Source organism: Lepisosteus platostomus, chromosome 5 (assembly GCF_059453375.1).
Source record: "Lepisosteus platostomus isolate fLepPlt1 chromosome 5, fLepPlt1.hap1, whole genome shotgun sequence".
NCBI lineage: Eukaryota > Metazoa > Chordata > Actinopteri > Semionotiformes > Lepisosteidae > Lepisosteus > Lepisosteus platostomus.
The window spans coordinates 61,060,613-61,081,352 of record NC_142615.1 but is presented as its reverse complement, the minus strand read 5'-3'; the positions used below and the strand labels follow the sequence as shown (position 1 = coordinate 61,081,352).

The following is a 20,740-nucleotide window of genomic DNA, read 5'->3' as shown; positions in this document are numbered from 1 at the left end:
AATTTCAAGGTCAATAAAAATTGTTGCCCTGGTTTTTTGTCATAAATACACAAGCTTGTTATGTGCCACAAAGAAGACAAACATTTGCGTTTATAGTGCAGTTATCTCGTGTCTTTAAAATTAATTTAAATGCAATTTGTTTTTCTCTGTGGCTCTAAGGCTTTGTCATTTAGGTGTGCTGTTTTTTTTCACGTATTGTAAATAGGTCGATAAATCATACGAAACATAAAAACTCCAATTGTAAACAATTGACCATTCATATTCCTGAATTTTAAACCTATGAAGTATTTATACCTTGTCTTAGTATTTGTGAATATTACAGAGCTCCTTTTCAAAAGCTTTCAGTAATGGTGTAGTGCTTAGGTCTCCTGGTTTTCACCAAGGCGGTGTGAGTTCGACTTCTGGTATAGGAGCGCGTCTGTGTTGCCTTCTGGATCTCAAATGAGCAGCTCAGTGCAAAAAAAAGCCCCGTAGAGCAGCATGCGGAGTGCAAAAAAAGTGTAATAATAGCGATCGTTTTAGTGTGCTAAGAGAGATACATTGCGCGTGGTGGGGAGGTGTGACTGGCAGAGAGTGCTGACCTTTGAAAAAATCGGGAAAATATTTCCACATCCTGAAGAGATCTCCTCTATTGCCAAGCGCCGTAGAATGTGGAGTCTCCTATCCTGCTCTGGGGGTAGGGTGTACTGTCGTTTCCGTAGCGCGGTGGTTATCACGTTCACATCACACGCGAAAGGTCCCTGTTTTCGCTCTTTCAAACTCCTTCTGTCGTTTTATAGTGGTGTTTTTGTTATTGCAAGGACCCGTGTTTTCCTCGTGAATAATTATTAAACTAAACAGCCAGCAGCAGATATCGCCTTGCAATGATATCACTCCTCTTCTTCATTAATTTCTTTAGTGAACGGTCATGTCTGTGTCCGAGCGCCTGGTGCGAATAGTGAGATAAGACATTTTTTTCCCGATATTTTTCTGTACGGTTATTTATCGCACATGAAACATTGTTTTCATATTGAACTTGTTACCTGCAAAGTCAAAGTGACACTTTTACACAGATGAATTTTTGTATGAAAGCAAGGGTTTCACAATATTTTATTAGAATACGAGTAAATCTTCTTATTCGCCATGCAATTCCTTGGCCTTCTGACAGGCATGTGTTTTTTAAAGAAACTCTACTGTATAAAAAATAGAAGGTAGCTAAGATACTGATAATGGTTGCGATAATGAACAGTGTTTTGATCACGCAGTTTCAGACTATAAATTACTTGGTTACCCCCCCATGTATTGCATGTCTTACAGTGCCATATTGAAAAAATCATTAAATAAAAATGAACATAGTGCCACATTCTATAAAACCACAAAAAGAGATACAAGTGTATCAGTTTCAAGAAAAGGTAATGCACAATGGTTCCATTGATGCAAGTGAAACCTTTTCTGAATGGAAGTCAAGACAAAGATAATACTTAACAATGAATACTAATCATTTTTCTTTTATTTCTATTCACAGGACAGGAAATGGTGTTCCAGTATACTAGGATCCAGAATATAACATATTTAGATTTTACAGATTACCATGGGACAGACCTCAAAGAGTCAGTGCATTGACAATGGCCAATATATACACTAAATAGGGAGGGCAGATGGTGAATGGAAAAGGGAACCAGATTGATGGTTAACAGATCAGTTATCAGCACAAACATGCTACCATTCACAATATAACCACCAGGTAAAAATATGATTCAAGTGAAGCTGGAAAAACCAGGAACACCATACAAGTTCAATCCAGTTTGAATCCAAGTAAAGTACGACAATGTATAACATGGTGGGAATCTCCGAAAAGATTATCATCCAATTGATCAAAACTCAGAATACATAATGGAACTTATGACAGTCAGCTAATAACCGCTATTCATAGAAATGAAACTGGACTCATTATGTGCATCACAACATATACTAGGAACATCCAAAGACCCAGAGTATGCATCAGTACTGATTTTAATTACATCCAGATGGACTAATTTGAAACCTTTTGTATGGACAAATTGAGTCGATGGACAATATTATTTAATTAAATGTATCAATGTTATCCAGAGGAAACACTGAATATAAGCAATCTTTCAATCCAACAACCTGTGGATATACAAAACTAACAATATGTCCAACATTGATGACACCACCAACAGATGGACTTCTTAGGGAATGTTGCATGATGTTAAAATGGTTACTTTAGAGATAACTTATATTGTTGTATTGCAATATAAAAATATAATCAATTGTAGAATCAAAACCAGTACTTTACAATGGCTGCAACAAAGCATATCTGTTACGACTTGCCCAATGAGGACCTGACACACACCTCTCTGCATTCCAGTGCGTAATCAGTAATCAGACACACCCTTACTCCTGGGTACTTTAATCTGCCTCACTCTCATTTCCCTGCTCAGTATTTGCTTGAAGTTTTCGTGAGACAATTCAGAGTCTTTTGCCATCTTGATTGCTTCCTGGTTATTCTAGACTTCTGGTTTGCTTACTCGACTTCGGTTTTGGATCTTGTTTTCAGATTGGTCTTTTGGATTCACTTCCTGTTTTTTTTAACTTGATACTTTTTGACTACGGATTATGGCATCCTGGTTTTCAGCTTCTTGTTTTCTCATCTCCCACATAGGGTCCATCTTTTGTCTTTTGTTTAAAGAAAGTGTAACAATATCCATACTAATTATAGAGTATCAAACTCAAATTGCACCAAGAAGTGCTTGGGAAAAAAAAATTGTTTGGAGATATTGGAGGTCTCTTTGGAAGTTCAAATTTTGCTATAATTTCATGGAACGGAATGTGTTTTCTTTCTTCTTTTTTACAGCATGGAATAAACCTATTACTTGTTCCTTTGCAGCCTATGCATGCTGACGCAGCTACCCACCTGAACTACCCACCTGAATGGTATATCATGTCTGATAGAGAAACCTATATATATATATGGGGATCTATTGTGACCGGAAAACCACACTTCTGCATACAGTTAACAAATGCTTTCCACATGGGACATTGCCGGACGAACACGGCCTTTGCTCAAATTTAGCCCATCGTGGGAGAACATATACCATGAAGAAAGCAGTGTTCTTGCCCAAATGCAACAGGCTGTTGATAAAGCAATGTCAATAGGTGTGCAGTACCCGAGTTAAGCTGAGGTAGTTGGTGGTTGACTTGATGCGTATGGAAGCACAGATCCTGGGAGCTTCTCACAGTGGCACTACATATAAATATTCATGGTGGAATATTGCACAGTTGGGGTCTGCAATGGCATCTATCTGTATATTTACAGGATCATTACTGAGTATATGTTGGAAATGTCAACTCGATAAATTAAAAAAAAGATCACTAAAACAAAAACTTTACAAATAGCATCAGGTAAAACGAATCATTCATGTATTATATAAGTTGTTCCATTATAGCATTTAATAAAATGTTCAATGAACAAGAGGGGTGTGTGTAGTATTTTGATATCTTTATAGGATTTCTGTGTAAGATTTGCCCTACATGCAAGAATTGCTTGTGCGAAGGACACATACGCTGAACAAGCAGACTGTTGTGTTGTATACATGAACGTCTGTAGGATGGATCAGCAGTTAGCCCTAAACATATTGATCATAAAATATGTGCTTCTCCAATACCATGTTAGGTACATAGAGGAGATGGTTATAACAGTATAAAAGGATTCTTTTGAACAATGGCAAGCAAATCAGATAGGATTACTCTGTCAGTCTGATCTTGGGGAGGCCTCTTCATTATTAATAAACCTCTTTCAATCCTTCACTGAACTGCGCTGTGCCTCTTTTCTCTACAACAGTACAGGTTCTTTTAGGTACAAAATTACTGCATAGCATACTCAGATCATAGTTTTTTTAGCTTCTAATGTGACTACTTAATTAGGGGACTACCTTCTTTATTAATTTTTTCCTGTTTGAAAAAAAAAGTCTCCCACCCTTCCTATCCCAGGAAACAAGATGTGCAAATTTGTGTATACACACACACCTACTGTATATATTCTCATATAATGTTAAAAAAAATGCCTAGCAAAAAATAATACTAGCCATTTTTGCAATGATTTAATTTAAACTGGGTCGGGTATCACTGTGCTAAAGGTAGAATGGTTGCAGTTGTTAAGTCCAGGAGATGTTCATAGCTTTGCCACTTGGGGCATCTTGTTAGATTTTTTAATTCATGTTTCTGATGTAAAAAAAAGATGGGGGGGGGGGGGGTAGTTTCTTCAATATACTTCAATATACTACCCTAGAATTTTGGAGGTGTAACAACCACAGGCTTTCCGGTTTTTGGCCTCCACATCAGGACCTGCGCGTCGTTGGCATTGGGCTTCACCATGGCGTTGGGCGGAATGGGCTCGTTCCTGGCCAGAATCTTGGGCTGCTCCTGGGCAGTGGGCTTCAGCAGCTTGGCACGCTGGCCCAGGGGTTTCCTGGGGTCGATCTTGATGTGGAGCTGCATCCTCCACTTGATGGTCTTCATGATGAGGTGCTCTCTGGTGGATTGGTTGATGGCCACCAGCCAGGTGATGAAGCTCTGGTCCCTGTGGATGCTGGTTAGCTGGTGCAGGTTGCTGTTTCTCTTGGGCACGTCCCAGGACACACTGGTGTTGAAATTGTCATCCATGCTGACCTCGATCTCTGTGTCCTTCTTGGTGGGGCCGACGATGGTGTGGGTCTCCGTTGTACTGCCATACCAGGGGTAGTTCACCCCATCAGAGTCACTTATTGCTTGAATTTTACCATCCCTTAAATCAGGGATCTCCCAGCTAGACCTAAAACAAAACACACCAATTAATTAATTAGCACATCAACATGAAACACAGCAACAGTGCAAGTTTTTGACACTTTCCTCCTTTATAGTAAAACAAGTCTATGGTGGCTTCTACAGCAGTTTTAGCCTTTTTATTTGAAACGATCTAGACAGTTCCTTATCCTGTACTGAAAAAAGCATATTTTTTACATTACCAACATATTCAGGGGAAGAAATGGGACAAGGTCAACAATCACTTATACAAGGAACACCTGGCAAAGAGTCAGACTTGATTAGTAAATATGATTGATTGGCTACTATAATGTTTCTAATTGGGTCATCATTACTTTGAGTTCCTGAGATCATAATGTTGAAGATTCTGATCCCTTATTCTGATCAAAAACTCACACAACCTAAACTCTAGGAAAAATAGTCAAAATGATTAAAGTACTATAGTTAAAAACATTAATGGTGGCTTTGAACCAATTCATGATGCACATAACATATAGTAATTCCTGAATTTGTCTAAAATATCCAAGGCTTTTGCACAGCAATGCACATAATTAAAACTAAGGAAAATTATTTCCCAGCAGGAAAGTGTGTTCCCATCTAACAAGAAAATATATATATACCTGTTTGACCTGTATTGGCTTTATCTAACAGAAGTCATATTCATTCTTAATATCCCATGCATCTGTTTTTGTTAAAAATAAACAGAGGATCGCACTGGTATCACACAAGTTCTGCATCCTCTTTGGGAAAACTCTGCAGTACCAGTCATTCAGATGTCGCAAGATTTGTTCAGATATGCCCATTAACTTTTTTTGAAATGTAAATCCATCATCTATCCACACATTTTATAACTGCTTCATCCAATTCTGAATAGCAGGGGAGCCTATCCCGGCAAGCAAAATTCACAAGGCACGATACACCTTCGATGGAACACCAGTCCATCACACAGACACACAATTTTCCCCAGAAGGCAACTAATCCACCAGTATGTCTTTGGACTATTGGAAGAACCCCCCCGTTCATTAGAAGATACAACTCTATATACATAGCACCCTAAGAAGTGAACTCAGAGATGCTGTAATACTAACCACTGCACCACTTAAGAAGTTGTTAATAATAATAAAACTTTATTAACCCTTTACAATTTCTTGCATGAGGAGTTTGTCTTTTCACATACCCCAGCCTGCTCTCCATGAGACACACAGATGGGGAGAGAGCCTGGGGTCAGAGCACAGGGTCAGTCATTTATACAAGGCCCCTGGAGAAGTTGGGGTTAACAGCCTTGCTCAGGGGCCCAACAGCATAAGATTCCTCTGCCGCCTGTGGGATTTGAACCAACAACCTTCCAACCACAAGCGCAGATCCTTAGCCACAGAGCCACCCAATTCTTGCACATTCTGTAATTTTTCCCCCCCAAAAATTAAAATGGCCAATTATGTTCTTTTAAATCCCCCTCTCCAATTTAGATTCTCCATAGTTTAACAGGCCTGCGTTTACAGCAGCTCCTAAAACCAGCACAGGAAAGGTGAAACCCAGCAACCTTGCAGGAACCTGTGCTTGTCAGAGTTATCTGCTATTTTTCACTTCACAGGCCCCACAGATACCAATGGAGTCACCACTGCCTGGGGGACTGACACAGCTCTCACAGCTGTTGACAGATTGAAATCTGATGATCCAATGGATGCAGGAGCCTAGACTGAAGGAAATGACCAGCATCATCAGGAAAGCAAGATCATCCTCAGCACCTGGGCCAAGTGTGCAAATACTGTCTAAAAGTAACAAGAGTGCTATGGAGGCTTTTAAGGGTTGTATGGAGAAGAGGCAGATTGGCATGTAGTGGAGGGATGTTTCATACCAAAACAGGAGAATGCCCAGGGCATAGGATAGTTTAGAACTATATCTTTGTTGAATGTGGAAGGAAAGAGCTTTCTGGCAATTGTGGCAAGACGACTTACTGACTACATGCTGCTAAACAAGTACATGGATATACTGTATTAGTGTAGAAAGGAGGCAAAACAAAGGAATGGAGACCTAACGGTACTATGGCTGGACCAATGGATATGGCTTATTACCACATAAATTAGTGCATCTGACAAGTAAGATGTAAAGTGGCAAGTAAGATAATGCCGACACTGAAGGCTGGAGTCCTGCAAGTATCCTGCGAGCATCCTTTGTCCTTGTTTATTTCTTTATTTTTGTTTTTCGTACTGCTAACCGCACATACTGTATGCTCGGTGATTAGATATGACCAACAAACATGAATGGACATAAGATCGAATATTGGCACAGTTAAATCTACACCAGTAATTACTGCCGACTATCTGGACTGAGGTGTCTCACCCATACCTGTACTGGGAAGAAGACGGCATCGTAGGAAGAGGGGTAAACCAGCAGGCGTTCTGGTGAGATTGAGGCAGCACAACAATCATGCCCCGCTCTCTAGTATACTTCTTGCCAATGTTCAGTCACTTGAAAATAAACTGGATGAACTGAGAGCAAGGCTTGCTGTCCAACAGGACATCAAGAAATCAGAAACCGTGGGTAAATGGCGAGATATGTGCCAAACTTCAAGCCAAGACAACCGCTTTCAATTCTGGCGATATGGATAAATACAAAAAAATCCAGATATGACCTCAGGAAAGCTATCAAAATAGCTAAATACAACTACAGAGTAAAATTAGAGTCATATTATCATGGCTGCAACACACGGCCCATGTGGAGTGGTATACGCACCATTACAGACTACAAAACACAACCCAGCTATAACACTCAGCAGTCTGCCTCTCTTCCCGATGAGCTAATTTTGTTCTATGCTCAGTTTGAAGTCAGTAACGCAGATCCAGTCAGGAAGATTCCAGAAATCCAGGGTGAACACCTACTGATCATATCTAGAGCGGATGTGTGTAAAGTTTTTAAAAAGACCCATCCACACAAAGCTCCTTGCCCTGATGCCACCCCTGGCCGTGTTCTGAAGGCATGTGCAGACCAGCTGGCAGATGTCTTCTCAGACATATTCCATCTCTCTTTTGCTCAGTACATAGTTCCTTCCTGCTTTAAGAAAACCACCATTGTCCCCGTTCCTAAGAAACAGAGTCAGGTGCCTGAATGACTACCGCCCTGTTGCACTCACATCAGTTACAGAGTATTTAATGAAAGTTCGGGAGGAATGAAAGCAGCCGAGCTCATTCGACAAAGCTGCTGCAATTCCCACTTATTCTGACGTAATATATATCAAATATATATATATATATCATATATATATCAAACGTTACCCTCTCTTCTTCCTCGCTCATTTTCTGCATGGTTTGTTTTCGCATAGCTCAAATCCATGCTCCCTTCTTGTGCTATCACTTCTCATGGATCTGCATGAAATGCAAGTGAGAAGTGCAAATCTGCTGCTCCAATGAAGACCTTTTCTGCCGTGCAGGGGACTCCCCTACCCCTCTCGTCCAGTCCTCCCCCCCCGCTCCCCTTACCTCCGTCTCATCGCTCCCATCATCCGCCGTGCCACATCAGCGCCGCTCATCTCCCAGCCAGTCCTCACAAGATCCAACTCCTCGCCGAAGACTGCGTTCCGCTGTCGTAGTCCCTCTCTCATCACAAACCCACCCTTCCCGTTCCTCTACGGCAAAGTCTCCAAATAACCCCCGCACATCGGCTCCCCCTTCTCCCGGATCATCTCTCATGATTTCCAACTGGACCATAGCAAGCCTCCAGAGGATACTTTGAAAATATGGCATCCGTTTTAAAAGAAACGCCTCCAAAAAAGCTCTCTTTTCCCTGTACCTAACTGCAGTCTACACAAAACGGCTCCCCCCAGCACTCTCTGATTACATCACCCGCGCCGCTGCCACTCATCCGAATGTGAGGAACCCAAGGCCGCCCGCGCCTCTGCCTGTCGCATCTTCCGTCTTGTCCCGATATATCTGTGTCCGCATCTCTTCCCCAACCAATCCATACCTCTGCTGAACAACTGCACCTAGCCTCTTCCTCTCAGCCTCCTTCCCTAAACTCCTTGTTGCCGAGTCTAAGGCCCCAGGCTCACACCCCTCCCCAACCCTCTTCTTCTCTGTTTAATCTAATTTCTGCACTCTCCTCTGTCTCTACCTCCAGCATCCAACATGGCTCAGGGTCCACCGGCTTGGTGCCTTCGGCCCCTGCCACTGTCTCCCTCAGCTCTGCCAGCAGGGGGCCCTTACCTTCCCCCACCCCCTGGCGTCCAAGACAACTCGGCAGCCGCCTCAGTCCTTCACGCAGCCTTCGCCCCTGCTTCAATTCCTCTTCAACAGTCTTCGGCTTCCATATCACAAGCCACTGAGCTTCAGGCCCCAGATCTGTCTAACCCCTCCTTTCACAATCTGTTTTCTGCTCTTCTTCCCTCCTCATCTTCTCCCATCCCCGGTGTCCAACACGGCATCAGTCATCCCATGACTTCGGCCCTGGATTCCAATCTCCCATTTACTAAGGACTTTTCTCTCCGAACAGCCGTTCCTTTCCCAGCTCCTCCTAACGCACTAAAGTTTAGTCCTCCTCCCCTTTCACTCCAGCAGCAAGTTCCACGAGGTGCGGACGTCAATCTAACTCACCTTCTCTCTTCCTCCACTTACAACTCCGATTCTAGAACAGTCGACTGCGGCACGATTTCTGTTACTCTCAAATCTTCCAACCCTCACTCTGCTTCAGTCCTTAGAATTTCCGACTTCTGTCTGGCTTTCAGTATTTTTCGCGACATCATGTGCTCCACCTTTCCCGACCGTCGTCAGGAGCTCGACGATTACATGCTCATCATCCTCGATTTATCTGTCCGTTCTACGATTATCATAAGCAGTTCTCGGCCAAGGCCGCCGCCCACCTACTCCAATGGAATCAGCGCACCTACTGGGGAGCCCTCGACACTTTCGCTGGCATCAGAGCTCTTTCCTGGGACTTCTGTTCCTCTGTTCAAATCTTTGCCCAGATACCCATCATGGAATTTTATTGAAGAAGAGCCAGGAGAGGTATTCTCATTCACTCAGTAAGGTCTTTATTCAAATTGCAATTTGGAAAATAGCCATCACCCGTCTGTGTAGAGAAGTGAAAGCTGATACAAAAGCAAGCAGGGAGAGCCCTTGTTTTAAATCTTTTTTAAGCTGATGCAACACTTCAAGGACAGGCAAAGCAGTAATTTTCCATTCCTTATAGGTTTTTGCTTTAAGCAAAGAAGAGCAGTTATTCAAATAGTTTATCATACTCCCTTCTTCAAGCAGCAGAGATAAACATTATTAAAACATCCCATGCCCTTGGTGAGTTGGGTGCTATCACACTTTGTTCTAAGTATCCAGCTGCTTCTGCAGCACAGCTCTGTCCGTAAACAACATTTTTAGGATAAAACACCTTTTCTCAGTAACTTTCCATTACATATCGTCTGCAAGCTTAACCCCAACTCCACCCCTTCTCCCCCACAGCATCAATTTTCCCGCAAGGTCTTCTTCAAACCTTCTCGGTCCAAAGACCTTCGCGGTCGCCTCATCGTAGTGATCGGAGGCCATCTGCAACAACTTTAATTCCTCGACATGTACCTCTTCCCTCTGTCGTTTCCTTCACATTTGCAGCTTCTGCGGCAAAGCTCATGTTCGCTCTGCCTGCCCCCGCCGGCCCTTCCACGCTCGCTCCACCTTCAGTGTTCCCAAATGACTACTGGCTTATCTGTCTACCCAATCGATATCCCCGCTCTTGTTTCCGAACTGCTCTGTCACCTATCCCTCTTCCACTCACATCTTACTCGGATTCTCAACAGGCCTGTGCACACTTCCCCCATCTTTTGCAAAAATGTGCAATCTGCCACCGCCGATCCCCAGTCCGTTGATTCCTTGTTAGCATCCGAAGTCGAGAACGGTTTCATGATCAGCCCACTTGACTCTCCCCCATTCCCCGCATACTGAATCAATCCCATCAGTATTACGGTCCGTAAGTATTACGTTAAAAAACGCCTTATAATCGACCTGACAGCTCCTCATAACTCCCACGTACCAAGTCTCAGTAGTCTTATTCCCAGCTCAGACTTCTCCCTCCACTACGCCACAATTTACCACACCATTTCTCTCATCAAAATCGCAGGTTCGGGTGCCTGGCTCGCTATTGCCAACATCTCTAGCGCTTTTAAAGTCATGCCTCTCGACCCAGACTTCTGGCGCCTCTTCGGAGTTTATTGGCGGAACAAGTTCTTCTTTGGAGTCCGCCTTACTTTCGGAAGTAGGAGTAGCCCAAAAGTTTTCAATACCTTAGCCGAAGCTCTTTGCTGGATTCTCTTGAATAACTATAAGCTTCCTTTTCTCATCCACCTTCTCGACGATTTCCTTACAATAGATTTTCCTCACACCCCACCTGCAAGAGCCTCCTCCACACTTATTTCCGTTTTTAGGAAACTAGGGGTACCTCTTGCCATGGACAAAACAACCGGCCCCTCTCATACCATCCAATTCCTCGGTATCACCCTCAATTCCATCTATTTTTCCACCTCCCTGCCTCGCGACAAAATTGACAGATGTATATCTCTACCTATTTTTCCGCTAAATTTTGTGCAAAGAGGGAACTTCTCGCTCTGCTCAGCCATCTCAACTATGCCATGCGTATCATTCATCTCCTACCTTCTCAACCTCGCCTCTTCCGTGTCCTCTCTTTACCACCACTTAGCCTTTCAGACGACTGCAAATCCAAGCTCAGGCTTTGGCAGCTGTTCTTGGCCAATTGGAATGGCATATCTCTCTTCTACAATGACCTCCTCTCTGATCCCGAGGATAACCAGCTTTTCACAGACGCAGTCCCCTCAGTTGGTTTCGGAGGCTATTACCAAGGCCAATGGTTTGCAGCCCCTTGGCATCCCGAATTCTCTTCAATCCCTCTCGCCGACCAGTCATCGGCCTTGTTCGAAATATTTCCAATTGTCGTTGCCGCTTTTCTTTGGGGCCACAATTGGAAACAAAAATCCATCCTCATCCAGTCAGACAACTGCGCAGTAGTTCATATAATCAACAAAGGAAGTTCTTCATCCCAATCTATCATGAAATTTCTCCGCCGCCTTAAATGGATTTCTCTCGCACATCAATTCATCCTCGTAGCAGCTCATATTCCAGGCCACCTTAATGAGATTGCTGACACTCTCTCTCGCTTTCAATTTCAGAAATTCAGGAACTTGGCACCAGATGCAAGACCGAACCCGTGCACAGTACCTCCCTATTCAGAACTCACGTTCCTCTGAATCATCCCTTTCATCACTATCTTCAGCTGGCCCAGCAAACTATCCTCTCAGGGATTGACCCTCGAACTCTCAATTCTTACTGGACTGCCTGGAAGGGCTTCCAATCCTTCCACCTCTCTGCGAACATAAAATTCCCTTCTTTCAATTATTCTCACCATATCCTTCGTCTGCCATTGTAGAAACTCACTCAAGGTATGAGCATCCACCACCAAAGTATACCTGGGCGGCATCCACTTCTTCCAAAACTCCTTTTTGGCACGACTTGTCCATCCCTTATCCACCCTCAAATTACTCTCCTTCTTAAAGGCTTTCAGCGGCTCGAAAATCCACTTCCGGACCAACGCGCACCACTTACCTCAGACGTTCTCAGGTCGGGTTACCACTCACCCTGGGTCGACCGCACTTTTGAATCTTTATTCTTGTTAGCCTTTTTCGGCATCCTAAGATGCTCCGAAATTACCGCTGCTTCCACATCCTTCGATCCTTCTTCTAAACCCTGCTTATCTGACATCTCAATCTTATCTTACAATACATTGACCTTCTATCTCAAGAAAAGCAACTCAGGTCCGGCACTCTCATTTATTATTTCAAACTCTGTTCATATGTAAGCCCATACAAGCCTCTATCTCATTACACGCATCTTCGCACCTCTGCCGGAGCTTTGCCTACTGACCCTCTGTTCGTAAACGAGATGGGCCGTATCATGACTGGTGTCTCTCTCACCTCCACGACATCCTTCTAACCGCCGGATACCCCCCTGAACAATTCTCCGGCCACCCCTTCAGATCAGGGGCCACGTCCTCTGCCGTTTGCCAAAGCATACCCAAGTATCTCATCAAGCAACTCGGCCGCTGGTCCTCCGAGGCTTATCACGCATACATTGAAACTAACCCTGGTATCCTCAAGCAGGCACTTTCTCTCCTCGGCTGAGTTAGTTTAATAATCATTGCTTTTCTGCACTGGTGACTGGGGGTCCCACTTGGTTCTTTTGGGGGTCCTATCCTCCCCGTCCAACGGCCGGGAGGTTGGCCTTCAGCCAAGCGGGTTATGCCAAGTCTTCACATCCCAATAAACGATTCTAATTTCTCCCAAGCTATCGGGTGCTGTCATTCCTCGTGAAATCATGAAGTGCCTTGAGCGGTTGGTCAAAGCATTCATCACTTCTCACTGCCTGATACCCTAGACCCACTAGGATTTGCGTATCGCCAGAACAGGTCAACAGAGGATGATATAGCCACTGCCCTCCATACTGCCCTCTCACACCTGGTTAAGAAAGGAACATGTGAGAATACAGTTTGCCGATTACAACTCAGTATTCAATACCATAGTGCCCTCAAAGCTTGTCTTCAAGCTCCAGGACCTGGGACTGAACACCTCCCTTTGTAATTGGATCCTGGACTTTTTGATGTCCGCAGATGGTGAGGGTGGGCACCAACATACATTTCTGAATTTCTGCATAAATCTGACCTAAAATGTGATAAGATCTTCATCCAAGTCATAAAAAAAATATAAAGAGAACCCAATGAAACAAATAACACAAAATGATATACTTTTTCATTCATTTAATGATCAAAATGATCCAACATTAAATGTCTGTTGGAAAAAGTGTGTGAACGTGTTTTTTATGCTTTACATAAATTTACAAATGTATGCAGAAATTCAGAAAATTCTAAAGGGTTCACAAACATTCTAGCACTTCTGTATGCTCTAGCCAGACTCCAAAAACTGGAACCTCCCCATGGCTGTGTGCTTAGCCCTCTCCTCTACTCCTTATTTACTCATGATTGTGATGCCAGGCATAACTCAAACTCCATTACTCAGTTTGTGGATGATACAACAGTCATCAGCCTGATCACAGATGGTGAAGAGTCTGCGTACAGAGAGGAGGTTGAAACCCTGACAGCATGGTGCCAGGAGAACCAACTCTCTCTGAACATCAGAGAGACTAAGAAGATGATTGTGGATTATAGTAACCACCAGGGAGATCACATACCTATTTATATCAATGGAACTGCAGTGCAGAGGGTCAGCAGTTTTAAGTTCCTGGGAGTTAACATCACTAAGGACTTAACCTGGACCCACCACACCAGCATCGTGGTCAAAACAGCACAGCAGCGCCTATTCTTTCTCCGCAGGCTAAGGAAGTTCAGCATGCCATCACATATCTAGGCCAGCTTCTACAGGTGCACTATTGAGAGTATCCTGACTGGCAGGCTGCATCACTGCCTGGTATGGGAACTGCGCCGCCTGGGATCACAAAGTACTGCAGAGGGTGGTGAAGTCAGTGCAGCTCATAACCGGCTGTGAGCTACCAAAACAGCCAGGATATCTACTCAGCGAGATGTCTTCAGAAGGCCAGGTCCATTCTCAAGGACCCAATCATCCTAGTAGCAAAGCATTCAGTCAAAGTCCAACAGATTACGCAACAGTGTCTAATTCCAGTCAATAAGACTGCTAAATAGCCAACCGGCAGCTCCTTTAGCAAATCACTGTAATGGCTACATGGACATACAGTTTTTATTTATTTCTTTGTATTCAACGTACTGCACTACTTGGACATAATGTATTGCATACACCCTGGACACATAGCAGCTCTATTTATATTGAGTTTTGTCTCTTGGACATTGAGTTCATCTCTTGGACATTGAATACAAGAAAATCCTTATACAGTATACCAAGAAGTGCAGAAAATCGTATAAATGCAATGTGTAGTGTGCACAGCGTCAGTAGTAGTAGTGAGATTGCATATGACTATTTAGAGAAGGTTAAGCCTAACCTTTTACCTGGCAATAAAAAGATTACTGTACAGCAGAACACAATTGTGTACATCTTTACAGTAAGCACTGATTGAATATGTACTGTATCAGCATTTCCTTTTTTATTACAGGTACATAAAAACAAAAGATTAAATATGTGTCTCTTTGTATTTGCGTCTCCTTCTTTCTCATTTCTCTCAATCCCTTCCCTGTCACTCTTCATTTCATAGACACAAAAGGGTTTCTCCAGAGGGAAATTCGAGTCCAGGCTACTGGTGCTGAATCTATTAAGAACCGTGTGAACAAGTACTCTGCTGGGAAATGTGAAATTTCTGAGAATATTCACATCTTGACGTGTGCCACTGTTTCAGGCGTTTTAATATAGACCTTGTCACTTTCTCCACAGCCATTCTCTAACCTTCATTTGGTACTAATCCAGAAACCATTGCTGAGCTCATTAGAGCAGTTTGCATACATCTCATTCTAGCTGACCATGGCTGTGTCATGGCATAGGAAGAATGCAATTAGTTTTGATTAAGAAACTAAACATCAGATAATACCTTCTTTTTTCCCCCTAAATAATACCAGTTTTGAACATGTTTTGATAGGTCCACTTCACAGTCATTAGAGTTCAGTTATTTGTCCTTCAAACACAACCAGAACGTGTTCCAGTCATATAGCTACAGTAGTTCCTGGCTAAAGATCATGATTTAAATAAAGGCAAACATTCACAGGCAACTATGAGTGGTGAAAGAACAGCAGTTATAAAAATAACAGCACACGTAGGATTAATATTGATTTCTACCTGTTAGTGATCCCTTAGACAGTTCACTGAGGATATCAAATACCTGATAATCTGATACTCTTGAGCAAAGCAAGAGGTACTGGAAGTTACTGAGGAAAGAAAGCTTTCAAAAATAAAAACAGATACAAATAAATCCAGTCATTTACCATGTGTAAAAATATATTAGAATGCAACTCTATACTTCCATTGTATATACTGTTTGTATAAATATTGCATAGTATGAACATGCTAAATGCTAATTAAACCTCACTTATACTGATTATACTGATAGTTACACTAAATCTAAAAGTGAAACCAAAACGTTTGCCATCTTGACACATGAAACTTTGCTTTTTAATTTAGGACTCAGCAAAAGAAATGTGCACCACTTGTGAATTAGCCGATAACACAAGAACACTGCAATAACTCTAGTAGCACTTGCCAGCTTGGGGTTCTAGGTGCGCTGTGCTGTGCTGTGCTGTGCTGGAAGTTTGGAAGAAGGTTATACAAACAGTGAAGCTGGGCTCTTCCATACTGAGCCATGTTAACATTAACCTCACAGTTAAGACTAAATACAGGGCTGCAAGTACTATCCACTAGACCTAGAATTCAGGGAAGTGGGGGAGACAGTGCAGAGAGTCCAAGGCAGGACACGCCCCGGACAGGACGCCAGTCCATCACAGCGCAGACAGACACAAACACACACACTCACACCAGTGCCAATCTTCCCAGAGGCCAATTTATCAACCAGCATGTCTTTGTACTGTGGGAGTAAACCCATGTGAACATGGGGGGAACATACAAACTCCACACAGACAGCACCCCAGGAACTGAACCTTAGCCCCTGGAGTCCACCATGCTGCCCTGGATTTGATCATTCTGCTTTATTTCTGTGTACAATTTATATTACAATTGTAATAATAATAGTAATAATAATAATAATAATAATAATAATAATAATAATAATAATAATAATAATAATAATAATAATAATAATAGCTTACACTTATATTGCCCTTTTCTGGACAATCCACTCAAAGCACTTTACATGTAATGGGGACTCCCCTACACCACAACCAATGTGCAGCATCCACCTAGTGCGCCAGAACGCTCACCACACATCAGCTATTAGTGGGGAGGAGAGCAGAGTAATGTAGCCAATTCATAGAGGGGAATTATTAGGAGGCCATGATTGGTAAGAGCCAATGGTAGATTTGGCCAGGACATCGGGGTTACACCCCTACTCTTTTCGAGAGCGCCCTGGGATTTTTAATGACCACAGAGAGTCAGGACCTCGGTTTTACGGCTCATCCGAAGGACGGCGCCTGTTTACAGTATAGTGTCCTCGCCCCTGTACTGGGACATTAGGACCCACATGGACCACTGGGTGAGCACCCCCTTCTGGCCCCACTAACACCTCTTCCAGCAGCAACCTTATTTTTTCCCAGGAGGTCTCCCATCCAAAAGTAAACATTCTAAATGTGGTGCCTGGTTACTTTTCCCTCGCTACTTGTTCAATCACCCTGCTCATTAACAGAACCTTCATTAGATTATACCCTTTTTCTCCCAAACAGCCACCAATTAATGATCTACCTCAAAGGAGGAAAGCAGCTCTTGGATGACCAAATACTTGGGTGTAATTTTTTGTACATAGGCCTTGCTTGACATGGTCAAATTTCTGCCAGCACAGGCAAATTACAAGAAGGAAAAAATAATAATGTCTTTTAATGTATTTGTTATAAGTTGAATGGCTGACTATCCCGTGACTGCAAATACTGGTTGTCATCAGAAATGCTTAGCATCAAAGAAGGAAAACATGTCAAACAAGAGGCACTGATTTATGCGGAGCTGTAAACCAGGACAACCTATTACTTCTTTTGTGGAACAGCTAACATGTTGAGCGTTTCGGAGGCTCTGGATTTGTAGATACAGTGACTTCCTCGCACTTTCCCACTGAACACCAGTGAACCACTATGGATAGTGTCACTGAAACACCTGTCAGTAATGCTGGGCTGTGTCTTTTCTGGTTTATATTCTGTTTTATCCTTAGCAGAGAGCCAGAGTCTAACCTGGCAGACAGGATGCATCCCATAATGATGGTGCATCCAAGCCCATGATGAGCCACTAATTTGTCAGAGGGCACTCCCACACGTGGCATGATTTAGAGACGCCAATTAATCTGGACAGCATCATGTCAGCATCATGACTATGGGAGAAAACTGGAGCAGAAGAAAACGTAATATACAGCATGCACTATGCAGACTCCACACAGAAAGCACCTGATGCTGGAATCAAACCCAAGACTCACTTGCTAGCCAGCATTCCCTATGGTATGCTCTCCTAACTCCCTACACAAAATCTCCATTTAAATAAATTGCAATTGTGCAATGGTTAATGGAAATAGGTTGTCAACAAGGATTTCCCAGCTCACATGCCACCTCTGCCACTGATTCATCCAGTATTTCCCTGAGCTAGTGAACCTCCCTGCACTTCATCATCAGGTATACTTTAGGTATAAACCTAAAAGGTCGCTTCTGTTGATGCTCAACGCACCTTGCTTGCGCGTACTGTTAAACCACACAGGAACACCGGGGAGCATCTTCCTCCGTCACCTTGCAGAAACTAGAAATTTCTGAAGTTTCAAAAGTGGGTAAGAGGGGTTTGAAGTAAGGTAAAGCATAACTGCCTGTTTAATTCACACCTTACTGTCTACATTCAATCAACATAAGGCACAGACTAATGTTAAGGAACAAGTAATACGTTTATTACATGCTGAAAAGAATAATGGAAAAGACGGAAAACACAACGTTTCGGCTGTGAATCTCCTGTCCCAGCCTGAGGAACAGACAGTGAGCCTGTCTCTCAATAATAATAATCCAGTGTGTGATCTCCTGTCACAGCCTGAGGAACAGACAGTGAGCCTGTCTCTCAATAATAATAATCCAGTGTGTTATCTCCTGTCCCAGCCTGAGGAACAGACAGTGAGCCTGTCTCTCAATAATAATACAGTGTGTGATCTCCTGTCCCAGCCTGAGGAACAGAGAGTGAGCCTGTCTCTCAATAATAATAATACAGTGTGTGATCTCCTGTCCCAGCCTGAGGAACAGACAGTGAGCCTGCCTCTCAATAACAATAATACAGTGTGTGACCTCCTGTCCCAGCCTGAGGAACAGTGAGCAGTCGTAATAGTTACAGCTTTCCTTATTTAGCTCAGGAGCTTTTATTTCGCCCATGGCAAGAAGTGGAAGCAACTTGTGAAAACAGATTGGGTTTGCTGTGTTCAGCCGGTTTGGTTTCATCATTTTGTAAAGCCGAAATGTTGTGTTTAATTTATTTTTTCAGCATGGTATAAAAGTATTACTTGTTCCTTTGCACCTTACACATGCTGACGCAGCTACCCTCCTGAACTATAGAATAATGTTATCAGATTTGCGTCTGTTCACCAATTTATACAGGCTGTAGAAGGTCAAAAGATTCTGAAACGTTTTTTGTAGATACTGTATACTGTAGCAGATTGTGCTGAGCATTTTCAGTTTTGTGTTTTTATGCAGTAAAGCATTTCTTAGAGGTTACACAGAAACGTGTTTTTATAGGGCTATATATGTATTTCTTACTGAGGTCTAGTAGATAGCCCTGATAACCCATTGTATATAAATATACTGTAATGTGAACATCAGTTCGCGTGCTAACACGGTACTTACATTCCTTCATTCCCGTATTCACTGTAAAACTGCATGTGGTTGCAGGCTTGAATCCAGCCCACAGTCCAGGTCTCCTTAGCAGCGATGGGCGGCACCAGTACCCGGGCCGAAGCTCGGAAAAACGGGGTTGTGTACCGCAGAGCAGAGGAGGATTCGTTGATGCTGCTGGGATTTGAGTCTATGATAGAATTCACTTCAAGAACGGCGATGCTTTTATGGAAACTTTTGGGCATACTCGGAATAGAGTCTATTGCATTGAATATCACTAGAATTCACAAGAACGGCAACAGACTCATGGAAAACATTTACAGTCACAGTGATTTTGTCTCGCGTTTTCTTTCAAAGAGAGAAATTATTTTTTAAAAGAAGGTGCTACGGTCGGTCTTGCTAAACCGAAGGATGGATCCTATGCGGATTCAGTAGACAGAACAGTAACCAGGAAGTTCCTCGGTAGTGAATTCGCAATCCGAAAGACTTGCTCAAAAAAAGGAAAAAAAAAACAGAAGTCCTTTACGACAAGTCCGAAAGTCACACAAAGCCGCAATCCAAAATAAAAAAACAAAATGGGTCCGGAAACAAGAAGACACTCTAAATGAACAGCCAACGGTAAGGGAAGATTAAAAGGTAAACACAATACTAAGCGAGGAGGATAGGTGAGTGGCGCTTAAATGCATTTAGAGGAGAGGGCGAGGGCAAAAGAGCAAAGCGGTAGGTTAGGTGGTTATCGATGTCTCCGCCTACGTTTTGATCGGGACATCTGGGTCTTAACTGAAGGTCTTCATGGCACATAGCCTAGCGTTATTGCGGTGGTTAGATATCCTGTTGCAGTTTCAATTTTTTACCAGTCTTTAAAAATATCCACTCGCGCTACATGCTCTGTATAAGAAACTTACTGCACGTTTTATTCCAAATCAGTATTTCTATGCTGGGAAGCTAAGGAGGTCCAGCATTTGTATTAATAATAATAATAATAATAATTAATAATATTCTAGTTATCAGTAGCATTTTTTATAAACTTACAAACAGTTTAGTTTAGTGCTCGGAAGCAGGTTTCCGTTTCTTATAACTTCCTCTGTCCATTGCCGCAGAGAAGAAGAGCGGACATCAGTGTCCAGTCCCAGATGAGTTCAAGTTCGCCCTCAACAGAGTTACACCGAGAGCTGCAGCCACGCTTTCCTTTAACCTACCGGTGGTTTAAAATAAAATAGCTATCAATCAACAAAGTAGTGATTGACAGAGCTAGGCCGATCTACATGCTCTGATACATAAAATAATACTGAAGTCGATTATCTGAACAGCAATGCCTGATTAACGATCTTTCCGTCGATCGCTTGAAGTTCCTACCTCAAGTTTTAGTACCCTTATACGATCTGTCGTTTTTTCTTACTTTTGTTATAGTTTTCCTTAAAAGACGGGGGAGATGATGTGAGAGCGATTTAAGCTACGTTTGCATGTTTCTGGT

General features: G+C 42.8%; 1 protein-coding gene and 1 long non-coding RNA gene across 3 annotated transcripts in view; one reads left to right on the top strand and one right to left on the bottom strand.

The window, feature by feature from the left end:
• The window catches only part of LOC148670536 (uncharacterized), a 408,685-nt gene that overhangs the window by 76,145 nt on the left and 311,800 nt on the right, over positions 1–20,740 (top strand). The gene's annotated exons all lie outside the window — the stretch shown is intronic.
• On the bottom strand, positions 1,472–19,983 carry LOC148670566 (protein FAM78A-like). The gene is made up of 2 exons (XM_088632590.1): positions 19,279–19,983; positions 1,472–4,810 (listed from the first exon to the last, which is right to left on the bottom strand). Exons 1-2 carry the CDS (start codon positions 19,509–19,511, stop codon positions 4,285–4,287), a joined length of 759 nt encoding a protein of 252 aa, XP_088488716.1. The 5' UTR covers positions 19,512–19,983; the 3' UTR covers positions 1,472–4,284.